Source organism: Cryptomeria japonica, chromosome 6 (assembly GCF_030272615.1).
Source record: "Cryptomeria japonica chromosome 6, Sugi_1.0, whole genome shotgun sequence".
In the NCBI taxonomy this organism is placed as follows: domain Eukaryota; kingdom Viridiplantae; phylum Streptophyta; class Pinopsida; order Cupressales; family Cupressaceae; genus Cryptomeria; species Cryptomeria japonica.
In genome coordinates, this window is record NC_081410.1 from 680,112,575 (window position 1) to 680,130,298 (window position 17,724).

The following is a 17,724-nucleotide window of genomic DNA, read 5'->3' on the forward strand; positions in this document are numbered from 1 at the left end:
GAATGAGAAATAGTTATCCTTCAACAATCAGTTTAATAAGTAGCCCAATTTTCTTAATGTTATAGTGGGATGAAAGCAAAAAAGATTTAATAAAGCTTCTTTTCTCCTATAACTTTTTTGATCTTTAATTGACTCTTACGTATACATGAAATACTTTTTATAATTCTAAATTTATATACATATTATATCTAATTTATATTCATAAATTTTATTTAGAATTTTAATATTTTAAATAACGTTACAACATTTTCTACTTTCAAACTTTTCATTCATTCGAATACTTTTTGATAAAAAAAAATCAATGAGGTTTTCCTTTAAATAATTGATTGCATTGTAATCTTTGAACTCTCCTTTTAAGCATTGAAACTTAGCTCTGTAATTTTTAATTTAATCAAAACATTAACTAAATCACAGTAAAGTATCCTCTACTTTTAGCAGGACTAAAGCTGCATGATCACAACCCTTAAACGCTATTAAAATCTCAATTTCATTGAAAAGGTGTGGATAGAAAGGAAAAGAAATTCGGCTATCACTGCACCGCTGAAGTAGCAAGAGATTTAGCTACCCACGATTCAATCATCACCTGCGAATGAAGATTCTGGTCGGCAGGCACAAGATGCCCTGCTCTCGCTACAACAACATGCGTCAGATTTGAATAAGAGCGCACATATCCTGCCTGCACCTTTGACACTCGCCATACTTTTCTCTCCGCCCGCCAAAACTCAGCCAAGCCATTCCATTCCAGAGTGCGCATCCAGTCTTCAGTGGACAAAACGCCATCCCTGAGATCGAACTGCCCCTGATACAACAAAACTGGTATTTTCAACAGAAGTCTTTCAACCTTCCATTTAGTGCTCTTCATAATGTCCTCTCGCATCCTCCGGCGCACGGTGTTCCTGCAGCTGACCCAGGTGGCGGTGGGATGAGCGTTGAGAGCCTCTTTCACACCCCCCTGGTTAACGAAGAGACGTAGGTAGTCGGTGCCGTTATCGAATTTGTAATAGGGAACAGTCCGCCTCATGTCATCAAGGGTTGCAAGGCCTGTTCTATTTTTCAGGTAGCCAAGGACGCGGTTTCTTGCAATGCGGGCGTCGTTCCATTTGTGCTGAGTGGTCAGACTGACGGCCTCTTCCTGCAAGCTTTCGAGGTAAAGCTTCTGTTGGTAGTCGATCAGCCCCACGGCGTAGGCCACGCTCGCATGTGCCTGTACCTGCATTTACACGGATTATATTTCCCAGCTATTTTATCATTTTCTACTTCATCATAGTGTGGAGGAACTCTGTACGAAAACAATTTGAAGTGGACAATCCGAATGAGTTATTGGAAGTGATGCGATATCACAAAATTAGAGTATTTTAGTCAAAATTGATAAGAAAAAAAATGTCAATGTTGTGTTTCTTATTTTTAGATTCTTTGATCTTTTGAATGTCATTAAAATTCTTTCATTCATTCTTTCATATGATTCAAATGAGTGAATGTTTTTAAAAATGTTTGTGAAGTTAAATAGTCACAAAACAGATAAGCATGAAAAATTTAAAACAGAAAAATACAATGTCTATTTAATTTCTTTTTTTTTTTCTATATCTTGAATCTTCTAGTGTATATCTTGATTTAAAAATCTGATAAGAAAAAGAAACAACAATAATGCTGAAAGATAAAACTGTCTGGATGACCCTCTTTGTACATTTGCTCCTTAAAATGACATACGGACCTCCGAATATCGGTACTTAACATGTCTAACATTTACATTGAAGAAATATCCAACATCATTAGGTGTATTTTACGACAAGGGGAGCCCTTCTTGGCTCTATGGAATTTGCTATATCTAGACAAGGGGGCATCCATTTTGAAAAATTTACATCTCACTTTGTCATAGTTTAGTTTACAAATTGTCAAGATCCGATCCTACATCCATAATAATAATAAATTTGAACTGCTTAGATATCAATATCAATTTAATGTAATAGGTTTTAGTGCCCTCTTATTTATAATTCTAATTGACTAACTTTGTGTAAAGAAGTTTCAAAACAAAAATATTGTTAAAATCTAAAAATAAAATAGAGATATTAACAAATGGCATTTTTTATATGATTGTAGTTAGTTTTAATTGATAATTATGTTAACAGATTTATTTAATAATGTTGAAGTTTAGGTGGACATTTATTTAAAATTGAATAAGTAAATTATTTTGACATTTTGGTTAAAGATTTTGCTTGAAAATTGTTGGTGTAAATAATTATTCATCATGGATATTATTACACCTTACTTAAGTTTACTTAGGAAATGCATTTCATAATAGTTTGGGTATGAGACACTTGGGTGTTTGTGCCACATTGGGATAGTGTGTGTAGGAGAAATTCCACCTTTTATGGTGTTGATCTTGTTGTTACACTCCACATTCAGTGGGTGATCCACCTCATGTGGACTATTATATTATTTCTCCTACCTACCCACACCTATTTCCTACCTACCCTTGTTTCTTATTGAGCCACATGTCATGTTTGTGTGCTCACATATCCCTAGCCTTGCCTATATAAGCAAGCTCATCTACATTGTATGTAACTATGTAATGATGATTATTGATCATTTTCTATTGATGAGAATATAGTTTATTCTTGTCCCATATTATGTCTCTATTTTGTACATTTCATTGAGCTCTTGATCTTGGCAAAATCTCACAAAAATAATTGAATTTACATTTTATATTAGTAATTGTGGTGTTTAATTTTATCCTTAAAATGCTTTTAAATGAGGTTTTAAGTTTTCAAAAGTGGGATTCCTTGTCAAACCTTCTAATTTGGAGTGTTGTCCAAATAATTGATACAATGAACAAAGAATACATATTACATTTGAGCTATTCCATTAATAAATTTCTATACAATAAATACAATGATAAAAATACAAAGAAGAGACACATATCTTAAAAATAAAGAAAAGTTCACAAAGCTATATGATGAGATCTTGTTTTCATTTAAAAACATAATTATAGACAAGTACATAAATTATCTAATTAAGTTATGCATAATATAATAATACATAGCTACACAAATTCATCTTCGATGGTGCAAGTTTATTAATGTATTCCACATTTAAAATTAAATGTAAGAGTCTCGATAGTTCACCTTTTCCCTTAAGATGTGATGATTATTTACTTGAGTCATAAGAGGTACAAGTTTGTAGAATATCCACAACTAGATTCAAACCAATCTCTACTAAGAAAGCCCAATGGTTTACCATTTGAATTCATACATTCCCATTTAAAAATAAAAAATAATAATTAATATTGTATTAATTATTTAAAAATAAATCTTATGAGTTATGTCAAAATTCATTAATTTTAAAATGTTGGAGTGAGCTCCCAAGTCAATATCATGAATGCAAACAACTTCCATAAAAAGAGAGAGATAGATAAAAATTTCACTAGGAAATGATATATTATTGTTGAGATACTTTATAATGTTCAATAGCCTTTCTTAAATATGCAAGAGTGGGATATGAGAGAACACAAGATGTGAACATGTGTCTCAATAGGATGCAAAGTTAGGTAGATGCCAACAATCGTCAGCTACCTAGCTACAAACATTAAATGCAGTTAAAACTATTAAATGATAATTGCTTAAGTTGGACTTAAGCACAAGTAAATAATATTTACTCCAATAGCTCCCCTTAAGTGCAACTTAGGGGGAAGAATTATCATGCAAAATGCAATATGATATGATGATGGGTCCCAACAACTAGGCCATGTTAGGTATCCATGTACAACTAATCATGCAACTAATTTCTCACAAACAAGAAAAAGAGAAAACCTCATGGGACAAAACTCCTCTCCAAAAAAGAGATGTAAGGAGGTCTCAACACCAATACCTCCCAATAAATACATCCATCATGAGAATACAATTGTCGCCCCCTCCATAAGAAGGAAATGAGAGACAATGTAGCCCCCCTCCATAATGAATAATCTCTTTCACAAATGGTAAGTGTTTGAAGAAAAAATAAAATCCAATAGGGTGGGTGCAAGAAGTTGAGTCCCACTTTTGGGCAAAAAGTGGAAGTGTTTTCCCTATTTTTCAATTTTTTTGTCGATTGAGGTCAAAATTTGAGGTACTTAAGGTTTGAATCTGAAAAAACTTTACTAATAGAAAATGTAGTGCTTGGAGTCTAATTTTCAAATATGTAATTTATTTCAATACCCACATGGTAGAAATTTCTTTTTAGTAGACATATTTAAAAACCACTTTTTCAAAATGCTTGTTTTAGGACTATACCACACGTGTACGACCACCATATTTTGACGTAAATAAAAGAATGCTTGCAAATCCTTCTGGGAAAAGATACCTAATACACCAAATATTGAAGACAATATTTTTTCTTATTTTTATATCGAATATATTTTTTTTAATTAATTTTTAATTGACTATAAAGTACATTTTCAAAACATTTGGTGTACGACCACCATAATTTGATGAAAATTTCATATTTTTTAATCTTCAAAAGAATTGTATATAGATTGATGTCATATAATTTATTTTCAAAAAAACCTAAAAACAAAAAAGTTATTAAATTGTTACTAAACCTCACTATTTTACATTTAGGTATCACTTTCGATTAATAAATAATGCAAAAATAGTAAAACTAATCATATCACTATGAAATTTACATTTTTGAAATTAGGACAGTGAGAAATCTAATGGGTTTTTGTTTCATAAAAAAAAACGATTAGGAAGACCTTAAAAAAATTACGGCAAGGCAGAATTCTGGTATTCCAGTGCCTTAGCCATTTTTTTGGAGGTCCAAGCATAGGCTTGGTCCCACCAAGCCTAACCCGAAGCCAAAAATGAGGCATAGGTGTGTTTCTCGCTCCTTTTATAAATCGAGCGCCCATTATTTAAAATTCAAAAAACGGGCACCCGTTTTGAAATTTATAGTACTTTAAGAAACGTGTGCCCTTTTTCAGAAACGGGTGCCCGTTTTTAGAAACGGGTACTCGTTATTAGAAACGTGTGCCCGTTTCTAAAAATCATGCACCCGTTTCTCTACGGTGGTCCGATCCTAAATGGGCACCCATTTTATTTTTATGGGTCGGGGCTCCGAAGCTAAACGGGTGCCCGTTTCTTAAAAAACGGGCACTCGTTTCTAGCGGCAAATTTTTTTTCTCGTAGACTTCCGTGAAATTGGGACCCAACTTCTTGCACCCACCCAATACTTACAAACCACTTGTCTCCCCTTAGGAAGAAACAAAACCATGTATATATGCAAGTATGGTTCCCATTTTGGATATGTTGGAAAACATGGAAGCATGAAGAATGAAGATGATGTCTTCAAAAACTATCATGTGTCTCCTTGTCCAAGTGATATGATGATGCCACAATCCAATCAATTAAAGAAGAAGGTGACAAACTAGAACTATGTGGAAATTGATGTAGAACAAACTCCAAAGACAAATATGATGTGACAAAAGGATTGAAATGATTGTCATTAAGGAGGAGAGAGAGCCCCTCAAATGTGACTAGCCTTAAACCACACACATTAAGCAACATATTAAATCTAGAGAATGATAGTCAACTCTGAGTGTTTAACACTTTTAAGCGTAGAAGTGTATTCTTAGTGTGACCACACATATTAACCAACATATTAAGCCTAGAAAATGTAAGTCAACTTTGAGTGTTTAACACTTTTAAGCCTAGAAGTGTAAGCTTAGTATGTGTGATTTAAGTCATTCCCTCAAATCTATCCTCCAAATATGTAGTAAAAGATTGACAAACCAAGTCTGAGATAATGGATAAGAATCCATCCTATAACCATAAATCTAAAATACCAAATATGTCCTCCAAATTTAAAAAGTGATGATGATCCTACTAATCAAGAATGACGGAAATCTCAAATTACTTTGTATAAGAAGCCAAAGGAAGTGAAAGTGGATCAACTATCTTTGAAGGAAAATCAAGAACCTCATCTAAAGTCTCAACATACTCCAAGGTATCAAATCAAGCCATTGAAGATGGGTGATAATGCCATCTCTCCATTTATTATAGCCCCCCATCATGTGGCTAGAAGTTATAGGAGCTACATAATAAGGACCTCTAGTAATTTGATTCCTCCATACCAAACAATATGCTAAGTAAATAAATATTAAAAATAAATATAGAGAGGAGGATTAGGTATTTCTTATATTATTTGTGAGTGGATTCTTTCTAGTTAAAAATCTAGTTGATGTGCAAAATATGCTTCCTACACTAATCTATATGAGGAGGTATATGCAAAAATTAAATTGATGATAAACAAGTACATGAGAATGTACACAAAAAAAACCATAAAATAATGATTTGTGTGGAAAACCCCTTTAGGAGAAACCAACAATCCAATGAAACTCAATGTATTGTTCAATAAATCAAGGTTACAATACACTTGTAGAGTTTAAGCCTTTATAGGGGCATCGCCTTGACAAGAAATCTAGAGCAATTTTGGCAACATAACAATACCTACAAAACTTACTATTAAAAATCTATCTCAAGCAACCAATTAATGGGAGAAGCAATACATGAAACCATAAAATGGCATTAGAAAGCTATGAGTTAAAACCACCCAAAATGTGGTGCCCAAATCCCTAGTAAAAGTATCTAGTTCCTAAATCCCAAGATGAGTCCATAGGATAAAAATAGCACATTCCTTCTACATGCCATAAGCTAGTTAGGATATTCTCACCAACTTGGGCACTATATTTTAGCTCCCATTATCTCCATTGAAGGATATCTAATTATTTGACTAACACATGTTATAAGTTGGTTAATAAGTGCAACTCCTTCTCATAGCTCTGTTATGTGTCATAGATGCTCTTACATTTTCAATATATGGAATGCCCATCTTTTGAAGGCTACAAATTTTAATTTATAAATTCAATTGATTATTTTTTAATACAATATAGATCTCAATTAGTTATATGCCATTGTAGCTACCTTACTCAGGTTAAGGGTCACTTCAAAATTTCTCAAGGCCAAAAATGATCTCTAGAGGTATAAGTTTTTATTTTTGTGTTCATATTGTAAAAATTAAATTTTCTGGTCTTAATAGTGAAGGATGAAAGGTTGGAAATGTTTTCCTAACATTCTCCCACTTTTTGAACACCTTACAAGAGTAAAAGGAACGCCAAAACTATCAATTATCTAATAGGGGTTGGGCCCATAGATTCACTACACCCCTTTAACTTCTCAATGTTAATTGACTTTGTTAATTCACCTATGACAACTATCACATTCTTATAAGTGTAAAATTTCTCCAACATCAGCCCCATCCTCTACAATGACATAAGAAAAATGGTACTAGACATCTATGTGCTTCATCATCACATGAAAGGCTAGGTTCTTTGCCAAAAAATATGAGACTCTAACTATCACAGCTAAAAATGATAGCTCACTAACTTTGTCCTACATATAAACATAGTCTCTTAAGCTAGATGACCTATTGACATGCATGAGTGGTTGCAATGTATTTAGCCTCTATAATGGAAAAAACAACTACAACTTGTTGCTTGCTCATCCAACTAATAACACAACCAAATAAGTTAAATAAATAACTACAAGTGGATATTCTACTATTGACATCTCTTATCTAATAAAAATCCTTAAATCCATGAATATATACATTTAGTATTGGTCTTTTGTTGAAACACCATAATAACAAGCATAGTACTTAAAGGTGGCCTAAAAATATCTAAAGACCTTAACTACATCCCTATGATTTTGTCCAAAATTAGTTATAAAATGCTTCAAGACTCCCACTATTTAGGAGATGTATAGTTTATTATAGACCATAGCATACATCAAGCTTCTAATTATATTGGTATAATGAGCAAAAGTCATAGCGTCTATATAGCTAGGAAAATGGTCTCTCAACCTTACAATTACATAAGGTTACATTATAGTAAGTTAACATTTTAGCACAAATTGGTCCAAAATTTCCCCCAAAGCCATAAATTGGCTAAATAGTAATTAAATTTTTGTTGCAAAATCAAGTCTGGATTTGAAGATATTGAAGTTTTCATTTTTTTAAAGTTTCAAAGTCAATTTTGAAGGCCTTAGAGGCATTTTTTGGGCTTGAAAGTGGTTGCAAAAAGTGTAGTGGTTATAACTTGATAGAGCACTCAATGAGCTTTCTAATGCTTCAAATAGTTCATCAATTAGACTTCTGAATCAAAAGCTACAACCTCCAAAAGTTCTCTTGAAATGGGAAATATAAAAATGTGTTAGACACATAAATGAATTGTAAAGGAGTACATTGGTTTGCGTTTTGACACATCATAGAGAATCTTGGATTAGAGATAAGTTGGACACAACCTTTTAGGTGCCTTTAACTCATTACTTTGTAATACTATTTGGCAATTTCATGTATTGTAGATCTTTTATATATTAGGTGTGTGAGATGGAGGTTGTATGTAAGAATTATATTTCTTGAGTTACTTCTATCTCTTTGGTTGGTGATACTCTTGTGAGAAGCTTTCTCTGTAAGTATGTTGTATTCTATTGTTGATTTCAAAATAATATATGAAGTGACTTTTTGGAGTGTGGAGTTTTTCTCCTGAATGGGGTTGAAGCTGAATGAGGGGGGTGAATGGATTAATGAATATAAAAGAGTTAAGGGCCTTGATAGTGAGGAGGAGGAGGAGGGCTTCTAGCTAAGGGATTTAAGAATTACATATTCTCATATCTAATGTTCTACATGTCTATATTGCTATGCTGTAGATTTTTGTTAATGCATATAGTTATGTAATGGTATGGATATGATAGGTGTTAGTTCACTTATTGAAACCCCGTGCAATGGGGAATTTTGTATTCAAGTTTTTTGTCAACTTTTTAGTTAGTTTTTTGGGAGTCTAGATTGGTATGCTTGAGCAATGCTCAGATGCCTTGCCAATACAATGTAAAAATTTTCTGATATCAATATAAGCTCTTTGCAGCTCTGTTGCACCTTACTTAGCATAATAATAATAATATTATTATCCTTCCCCGTTAATGGAGCCAGGTTGGTTGATCTTCTTGTCGACCTAAGAGTAAATGTAGTTTGGAGTGCTCCCGAGGAGGGCTAGGTCAAGATCAATTTTTATGGGGCATTGAGAGGTAACCCTAGTGTTAGTGGGGCTAAGTGCATCGCGCGAGAGCATTACAGGAACATTCATGCAAAGAAATCAGAATATCTTGGGGTGGCCACAAACAATTTGAAGCAAAATTCAAAGCTTCTCTTATGAGATTGTAGATGAAAAAGGAGATAAATGTGAGGTGTCTCCATCCCGAGCGAGACTCACTAATAACAATCAATGTAATTTGACAATGCACCATACCCAACTAGAAGCTCGATTGATGGTTGAAGCCAATTCAAAATCTGATTCAAATGTTTGATGATTTCAAGTTGAGGCATGTCTATAGAGAGCAATGACATAGTGGATGAGCTGACTAAGATTGCCACGGTGCATGAATATCCCACGCATGGTGCATGATAACACCACGTGAATCCCATGTCAGATGGTCCCAACCTTGGATGATTTTGGCAGCAGGTTCCTTGGCATGATGGCTGCCATTACATGTCTCATTTATGGCAAAATAATAATGAAACATTGTTTCAATAAGATAGCAAGGATGATGGGATAGATCTCGCTATCCTTGGCATAATCCTCAGTGAGTGAATATGTATGCCAAGGACACTTGACAAGAGTATTGGCATGCTCGAGCAACAAAAGCAATAACTAACTAATAGAGCTGAGATTTTGTAACGATCCTTTCCTTTGGGGGTGGAGATCTAATTATGCCACTTTTATCCTTTATAATGGAAGGAATTTGTTGATGGTTTCTATGCCCATCCTGCTTCTCTCACATATTTTCTTTGGTTACTGGTGCAATAGGTGAAATTGTTGATTATGTTGAAAGCACCAGAATACTGAGAGGGGGTGAATCAATATTGAAAAAATTTCTTCCCTAATTTTAATTTTCCATAGAGATATCAAACTTCATCCAACAAACTTAACAAATATGAAACATCAAATGTAGTATAAACATGAAGAACACAATCACAAGACAAACACCAAATTTTATAAATGGAAAACCCAAATAGGAAAACCCACAGAGAGTGTTAACTCTCACTCTCCGGAGAATATTTAACTAGTTATATGGTGTTTACAACAGGGGTGGCTCACTGCTAGATTACAAAAGCATCTCACTGCCGTATTGCTCACTGCAAAGATACAAAGGAACAACTCACTACTAGAATGATCACAACAACATAAAAGGTTGAACCGAAAGGGATTGCATCTACAAATGCATGAGATCAGTTCTCAGATTAAGCTCAGATTACAATTCACAAACTCTACAACAGATCCGGTTAGAGATCTTTGTATAACTGTCCTGTAGTAGGTCCAGTGAAGGACTACTGCACCATTGCAACACTCTCTGCTTTTGTCGTTTGTAACTCACACTTCACACACTACTACCTTTGTTGATAGCTCCCTTTCGCACATCACACATCTTCATACCATCAAACATATTCATACTACTACATATGTATATGTATATATACCCAAGGGCACAAGTACAAAATAGTGTGTAAGCCAAGATCAACACGTTATCAAGACACTCATGTCAGCCTCCATAAGATCTCTACATGCTTCCTTTTACATACTTCATTTGCCAATGTATATGTTGAGATTATTAGAATGGGGCAGAGTCATCCGGATCCAAGACACATGGGCTTTACTTAGTGAACCTGGGTTATAACACGTGCATTCATGGTATACTAAATAATCCCCCTATTTTCAAAAAATATTGCCTTAAAATCTTTTTTTGTCACCCCCTCCCAATACACAACTCAAATTAAAAACCCCCCTATTTTGACCATATATTGCATTTTCCATAGCCCGAATTAAGAAACTCCCTATTTTCACCAAATAGGCAATATATTGAACTTATTTTTTGAGATATTAAACCTCCTAATATGAATGCACATGATATAATATTGCCTAGAAAGTGAAGCCCTTGTGATCCAAGAATATCGACCCATTATAACAAAATTAAGTGCAACATCTCCAAACCGTAGACTCCAAGCATACCAAGAATACTGCAACACGAAACTTGAAGAGATACTACTGATATTATCAAAACAGATAATACCGGAACACATGATTGATACCGGGATCAATGAGAACTCAAAATTCTGGAACAAGGATCTTCTAGAGATTACCACATTGTATTACCTCCATCACACTGCATCATAACGCCTGTCCAAAAATAACAACATCTATCCATAACAAAAGAACTGCACATACTGACTGCATACAACATCACATACAACATCCAAACTAATATCCATACCAATATGAGCCAAATACACTATCGGGTCCAAATCGGATAGTTGGTTTGACATCAATGACAACAATATCAACAATATTCAAACAAGCCTAACATAAATTGGTGGCAACATCCATGAACACCCCTATCAACTTAATCTTAGATAAAAGGCAAATGCCCTTTCTTGGAGAAGTCAAGAATAAACGACTCAAGGTAGTGTCCAATTATTCCCATGGGCTTATCATCAATGTTGTGAGGAAGATTTTTTTTGGGGGGGAGGGGGAGGGTGGAATTCATATTCACCACCCACCGCTACCAAGTGAATATGAACTTCATTGCCATGTTCTTGGTGATCACGTTGATGATTGGTGAGTCCAAAGTGGGTGCAAAACAATTGTTCTACAAGATCTTCAAGGAGTCCTTCCTGAGGGAATTGGACCTAGTGGTGGCAAATGTGAATGAGGAGATGCAAATCCCTAACCCTCAAGATTACTTTGTGGTTTGGTGCCAAGGCAGGGAGGTTCCCAAGCTACCAATGCTCTCCTTTCTAGACCCAATGGTTTTTGAGAGTCAAAAGCCCATCATCTCAAGCAATATCACCTTCCTGAAGAAATTGCTAGGATTGATGTTGATCGAGGGTGGCGACTGGATAAAGGATTACAACTACAATGAGGGTTTTCTAAGTGACAACAACAAGGAGGAGGAAGATGAGTTCAGGCCAACCATCAGAGAAGAGGTTCTAGACATGGTCATGAATGAGGCGCTTGGTTTGAGCCATGGAGTTGGAAATATGGCTCAGGGAGGTGTGTATGTGGATAGGTCTCTGATGGGGGACTAAACTTGTTAGTTGCAGAATAGTCCTTCACTCTGGTTTGGTTTTTTTCTATGTCTAAACGCTAATATGTGATATGAGTCATAAACACAAATACGATTTTGGAGTGTCAAGTGTACCATTTTATTTGGTGCTTAAGTTTCCATTTTGTCTTCTCCTAGTATGGGTGGGTCGAATATGTAATATTTTTACCTTGATAATATAAAGAGAGCTACTCCAAATGTACCATTAATTTACCAAATACAAAATAAAAAATTATTATCCTATTGTTTAATTACATTATTATATTGTTATAATTATATATTACCATATAAATATGTAAATTCAAAATCTTTTTAAAAATCTTTTTAGTTTTGCTATATATTCATTAACAATATTTCCTATTATCACTAGCATATATGTTTTAGCCACGGCAACAGGGGCCATGGATATTTTAGCTATCATCTAATAAATAAATCTGACCACGATAAAAGTTAATAAATAGCATTGAATGTTCTGGGCACCGCCCTCAGATGAACTGCGAACCTTGGTCAATACGTGCACCACAAAGTGTTCCGGGTAAGTGGACGAGCCTTTTCCTCTCATCATTCTGGATATATGTGGAACCCCATTGTATAGAAAACAAACCAAAAGCTCTGACGTCAAACTACCTTTGAGCTCTGAAATTTGTGTCCCAGCAAAACTGTACTTTGTTTCGAGGAGTATGCTTCTTGGCGTAGAAACATGAATCTCGTAAATTCATTGATTGCTTTGTCTAGCGATTATGTCCCTTGAAAAACCACGCCCTGTTTGACTAAATCACAGTCAATGTTATTTTACTGTTTTTTAATTTTGAAAAAAAAACTGATTTTTAATTGTGAAAAAAAACTGTGATAAAAACAGCAAAACTGTGATAAAAACAACAAAACTGTGTGTAATTGTAGGCTCTAACATTTGACCATATTTTTATTTTTTTCTGATTTTTACTCCAACCCACAAGTTGTTTGTCGAGTTATGGTCTTACACTTTTCAACTGTTATAAAAAGTGAACAGATAAGAATTTTTTTGACAAATCTGATAGTCATGGCTTAAATCAAATCACGCATCAAGCTTTGACTTTTAGGTTTAAAAGTGTTGGGAATATGAAACATAATGGTTGCATGACCATTTGCCTTCTCCCAACTCTTGGTTTCTGAATGTGATTGTATAAATGGCTTTGTGCAGTCCATGTATGTTGAGATTAATAACGATTATTAAGAAGTTTTCTCTGCTTGAGAGTGGACGTAGCCTTCATGATGAACCACTATAAATTCATGTCTCGTGTCTTTGTTGTGTGTTTTCCTTCTGTGGGTTTTTGTTCATTATTATGTATTTTCTCTGCTCGTTTAAATTAACAAAAAGTATTAAACACTCATAATTGACTGACATTCTCTGGACTTAACATGTTGCTTAGTGTGTGGGGTTCAAGACTGACACATATTCTTTTCAAGGGACATGAATGGATATGAATATCTCTAAGAATGACAAATAATTTTAAGAAATCCCACATAATTACATGTTTGGTATAAAATTCTCCATTTCTTTAGTTTGCTCATAAGCTTTTATATATAGATATATACTTAGTTTTCATCTGATTAAAAAAAAAACCATAAATTCACTTTTGAAAATCAAATGTCTATTTTTGAAAATTATAGCAATCTTAAGTTTCGAATGGCCACTTTTCCTCTTTAAGGAATTACGACAGAAATAGCCAATTCGCACTGCCCCACGCACATCCTATATGAGAGACGGTTAACTGTAAATTGTTAACGCCCCTCAGTGTTATAGACTCCAAGCAATTAATCCCATAATTCGAAAAGCACGATAACCATATGTTTTTAAAATTGTATTGAGATGCAAGAAAGAAAGAAATACAAATGGTAAATACAGAGGATTCCCGTCGTGGTATATAAATTAGTAAATGAGATAAGACAGGGAAAAGCATAAAACGAAGTAACAAATATTATAGAGCAATTTACCGTGTAAAAATTTTGTATGTTCAAATTCAGTTATCTTTACATTATTGTTTCAGTTTAGTTTACTTGTACATAATTACTTCTATCAAGGATAATTTCTATTTTCTATAATTTTTTAAATTTTTATATATCTGAATGTAATCATTAAGTCATTTCATTGCAATAAGATGCTTTTCAATAGAAGTTTCAAAATTTTAAATTTAACTGTATATCTGTTTTAATGTCCTTATCAACTAAAAATGAAAATTTAGTTTCATCCTTAAAAAAATCACATTATATCAAAAAGTTTAACCCTTGAATGAACATGTGGATAAAGACTATCTAAGGGTGCCAATTAAAGGAAAGGCTAGATTGCTTGTCCCTCAACAGAACTGGTCCCACCATCTAAGATGCCCGAAGGAGGATTGAGAGGAAAGAATTTGTCTTTTTTATAATAAAGAGATAGTCGAAACTGAATTTCACTTCATCTTTGAATGTGCAGCTTATAAAGATATTAATATGCAGTATGAAGAAATTTTGAAAGGGTCCAATATGAAAGAGATATTAGAAAGGACAAAACTTCACAAGACCAATCAAAATCCACAACAGAAAGGCTGACAGAAAAAAGAATTTGCAAACTGCTACTCTGAATCCCATAAACTAATGATCTAATAGACGTCATTAAAACTCATTCATTCATTCCCCACAGTAAGTAATAAACTTACCTGAACAACCGGGTGTGTGAAGCCATTGCCAATAGCCGCGCCGTCGATTCGTAAGAATCCCCCTTTCTCTAACTGCTCTACCATGTAATATGCCAGCGAGGGCACGTATTTTCCTGCGTAGCTCTCGCCCGTGACAAAGAAGGGCCGGGATTTGAACAGAGGATTGAGATCATAGAATGCTTGCAGTGCGCTGTATAAATCCTTGGCGATTTCTTCTTGGTTGCTGGGAATATCCTGGTCGGTGGGGGCAACGCTGAAGCCACTTCCGATTGGGTTGTCAAGAAAGAGAAGGCCAAAAACACGGTTCCATGGGGCCGAGTTTTTGTGCAGGCGGAGGTCTTGAGCGACTCTCCAGGGGCCTAATTCGTACAGATTGCCAATCAGTCCGGAGCAACCGGGCCCCCCCTGAAGCCACAATACAATCGGTCTGTCCGAAAGTTGGAGTGCCGGTTCGATTGCTTCGTAGTATGCATAGAACATTTGGGCGCCGGGCTTCTCTTTGATGGTGAGGTACCCTGATGCCATTGGCAGGGCCTCTTTGGGAAATATTTCTTCTGCTGCATTTGTAATTGTCACCAGCGCTGCAATTAGTAGGGCAACTGTGCTTAAAATTGTCCTGTTCATCTTCTTCATTGCTTTGGGTGGCAATATTGGATGGAAACAAATAGAAGGTTAAAAGAAAGAAGAATTATTTTTAATATTAATTTCTGTTATGGTGGTTCAGCTGGATGTAATTCTTTATAGCTGTTCTTGTTGATATGGTTAAGCTTGCCTTTCCTTGCAGTTTCATTATACTGTAATTTATTTCTATTCTATTTATTCATGTTTGATTAATATAAAAAAACTAAAAAAAATAAAATTAATATTATTTTCTGGTAAGGTTGGTAAGGTTGGTAAGGTAGGATGCTATTGCATCATTCAATCTAGTTTTTTATTTAGTTTAGTCAATCAGTACATAAAATAATTTTTTTTAAAAATATATAATTTAAATTTAATTTTTAATTTTAAATAATTTTAAAAATAACATTTTTCTTTAACTTATATTAATAATAGTAAGTGTGAAATTCAATTTAAAAAAAAAAACAATTTTTTATGGAATGCATTGTCCGCTGTGAAAGCTTTGATATAATTCAAGCATTTAATATTAAACATCATTTGTTTTTGGTGAGTCAGTCCTTATAAACATTTAATAAGAAACATTTTTTTATCCTTATTAAACATTTAATAATAAACAATATTCTTGTGGGATGTGGATTCCTTGAATTATTTATCAATTGTTTTTTGGTCTGAAATTTGACTTTGAAATAATAAATGAGAATAGTTGGAGGACATTAGATATTAGGTATATTGTGGTTTAGTCAAATATTCCCAATGTACACTCGTAAATATAAAATTGAGGTTTCAATCTGATCTGAACACACACGTCTAATATCAGGCAAATATGATATTCAATTGAGAACTAAAAGTTATTTTCTTTTTCGGCCTTAATTTATTCCAGTAAAATATTAGTAAATAATCCTCCTTGGTTCAGAGAATCAATTAAATGCATCAGGATATCAAAATCAATTCAAGATTATTTTGTTATATTTAGAAATGATTTAATGTGAGAGGAGAGATGAGGATGGGGATGGGGATGGAGGAGGAGAGGTATAATTAAAGAAGAGAGGAGGTAGGGAGAGAGAGAGTTATAGAAAGAGACAAATAGATATAGGATCTTATATACAAAAAAAGGTATAGGAAGAAACGAAGAGAGATGGATAGCTAAAGAGACGAAGACATGTGTAGAGATAGAGGGCGAAAAGGAAGATATGGTAAGAGATAAAGATAGAGTAGGTGGAAGAGAGAGACAAATAGATAGAGGTAGGGGGAGAGAGATAGGGGGATAGAGAGGGGGAGATAGAGATATTTAAAGGAAGAGGGAGAGGGAGAGATAGAGATAAAAGAAGATATAAAGAGAGAGGGAGGGGAAGATAAAGAGGGAGAGAGAAATAGGGGATATAAAGAGAGGGATAGAGAAAGAGGGAGAGAGAGAGAGAAATAGAGTAGGAGAGGTGGACTGAATAAGAGAGAGACCAATTTATTGAGAGGGACAAGGGGAATGATATAGATAGAGCGATATAAAAAGAGATATATGGATAACGAGAGAGAGAGAGAGAGAGAGAGAGAGAGAGAGAGAGAGAGAGAGAGAGAGAGAGAGAGAGAGAGAGAGAGACGAGGAGTGCGCATATGAGTGAGATAGATAGATAGATATGGAGAGAGATATATGTGAGATATATGTGCACATATATATATAGATATAGTAGTAATTTAAGATGGGAAATATAGAGAGATAGAGATAGATATAGGGAGGGAGAAACGAGGAGTATGTGCATCTCAGAGAGAGAGAGAGAGAGAGAGAGAGAGAGAGAGAGAGAGAGAGAGAGAGAGAGAGAGAATGTGCACATATATATAGATATAGTGGGAGGGTGAAATAGAGAGATGAGAGAGAATTAGAGAGATTTATATAGAAAGAATGATATTGATAGAGGAAGAGATTGTTATTTTAATTATATTTATATAATATTAATTATAACTCATCATTTGATTAATTTTAAATATAATATTAAACTCATTAAGAAAATATGTAATTTTTTATTTATTAAATATTCAAAATTAATTGAATAAATATTGTATAAATGACAATAATGTTAGTGCATAATAAGCTTATTAAGTCAATAAAATTTAAATAAAAAAATATTAATGTTTCATTAATTAAAATTTAAATATAAATAAAATATGCACAAAAATATAAATAATATTAAACAATATTAATAAAAAAATTGACTATGACAAAATAAATAAAATACTGATAAAAAACAATATGAATA

General features: G+C 33.9%; 1 protein-coding gene across 1 annotated transcript; it reads right to left on the reverse strand.

Moving 5' to 3' along the window:
- Positions 1 to 461: 461 nt before the first annotated feature.
- Positions 462 to 15,490, reverse strand: LOC131069242 (serine carboxypeptidase-like 50). The gene is made up of 2 exons (XM_058004605.2): positions 14,858 to 15,490; positions 462 to 1,210 (listed from the first exon to the last, which is right to left on the reverse strand). The coding sequence occupies exons 1-2, from the start codon at positions 15,488 to 15,490 to the stop codon at positions 530 to 532; spliced, it is 1,314 nt and encodes a 437-aa protein (XP_057860588.2). The 3' UTR covers positions 462 to 529.
- Positions 15,491 to 17,724: the final 2,234 nt, after the last annotated feature.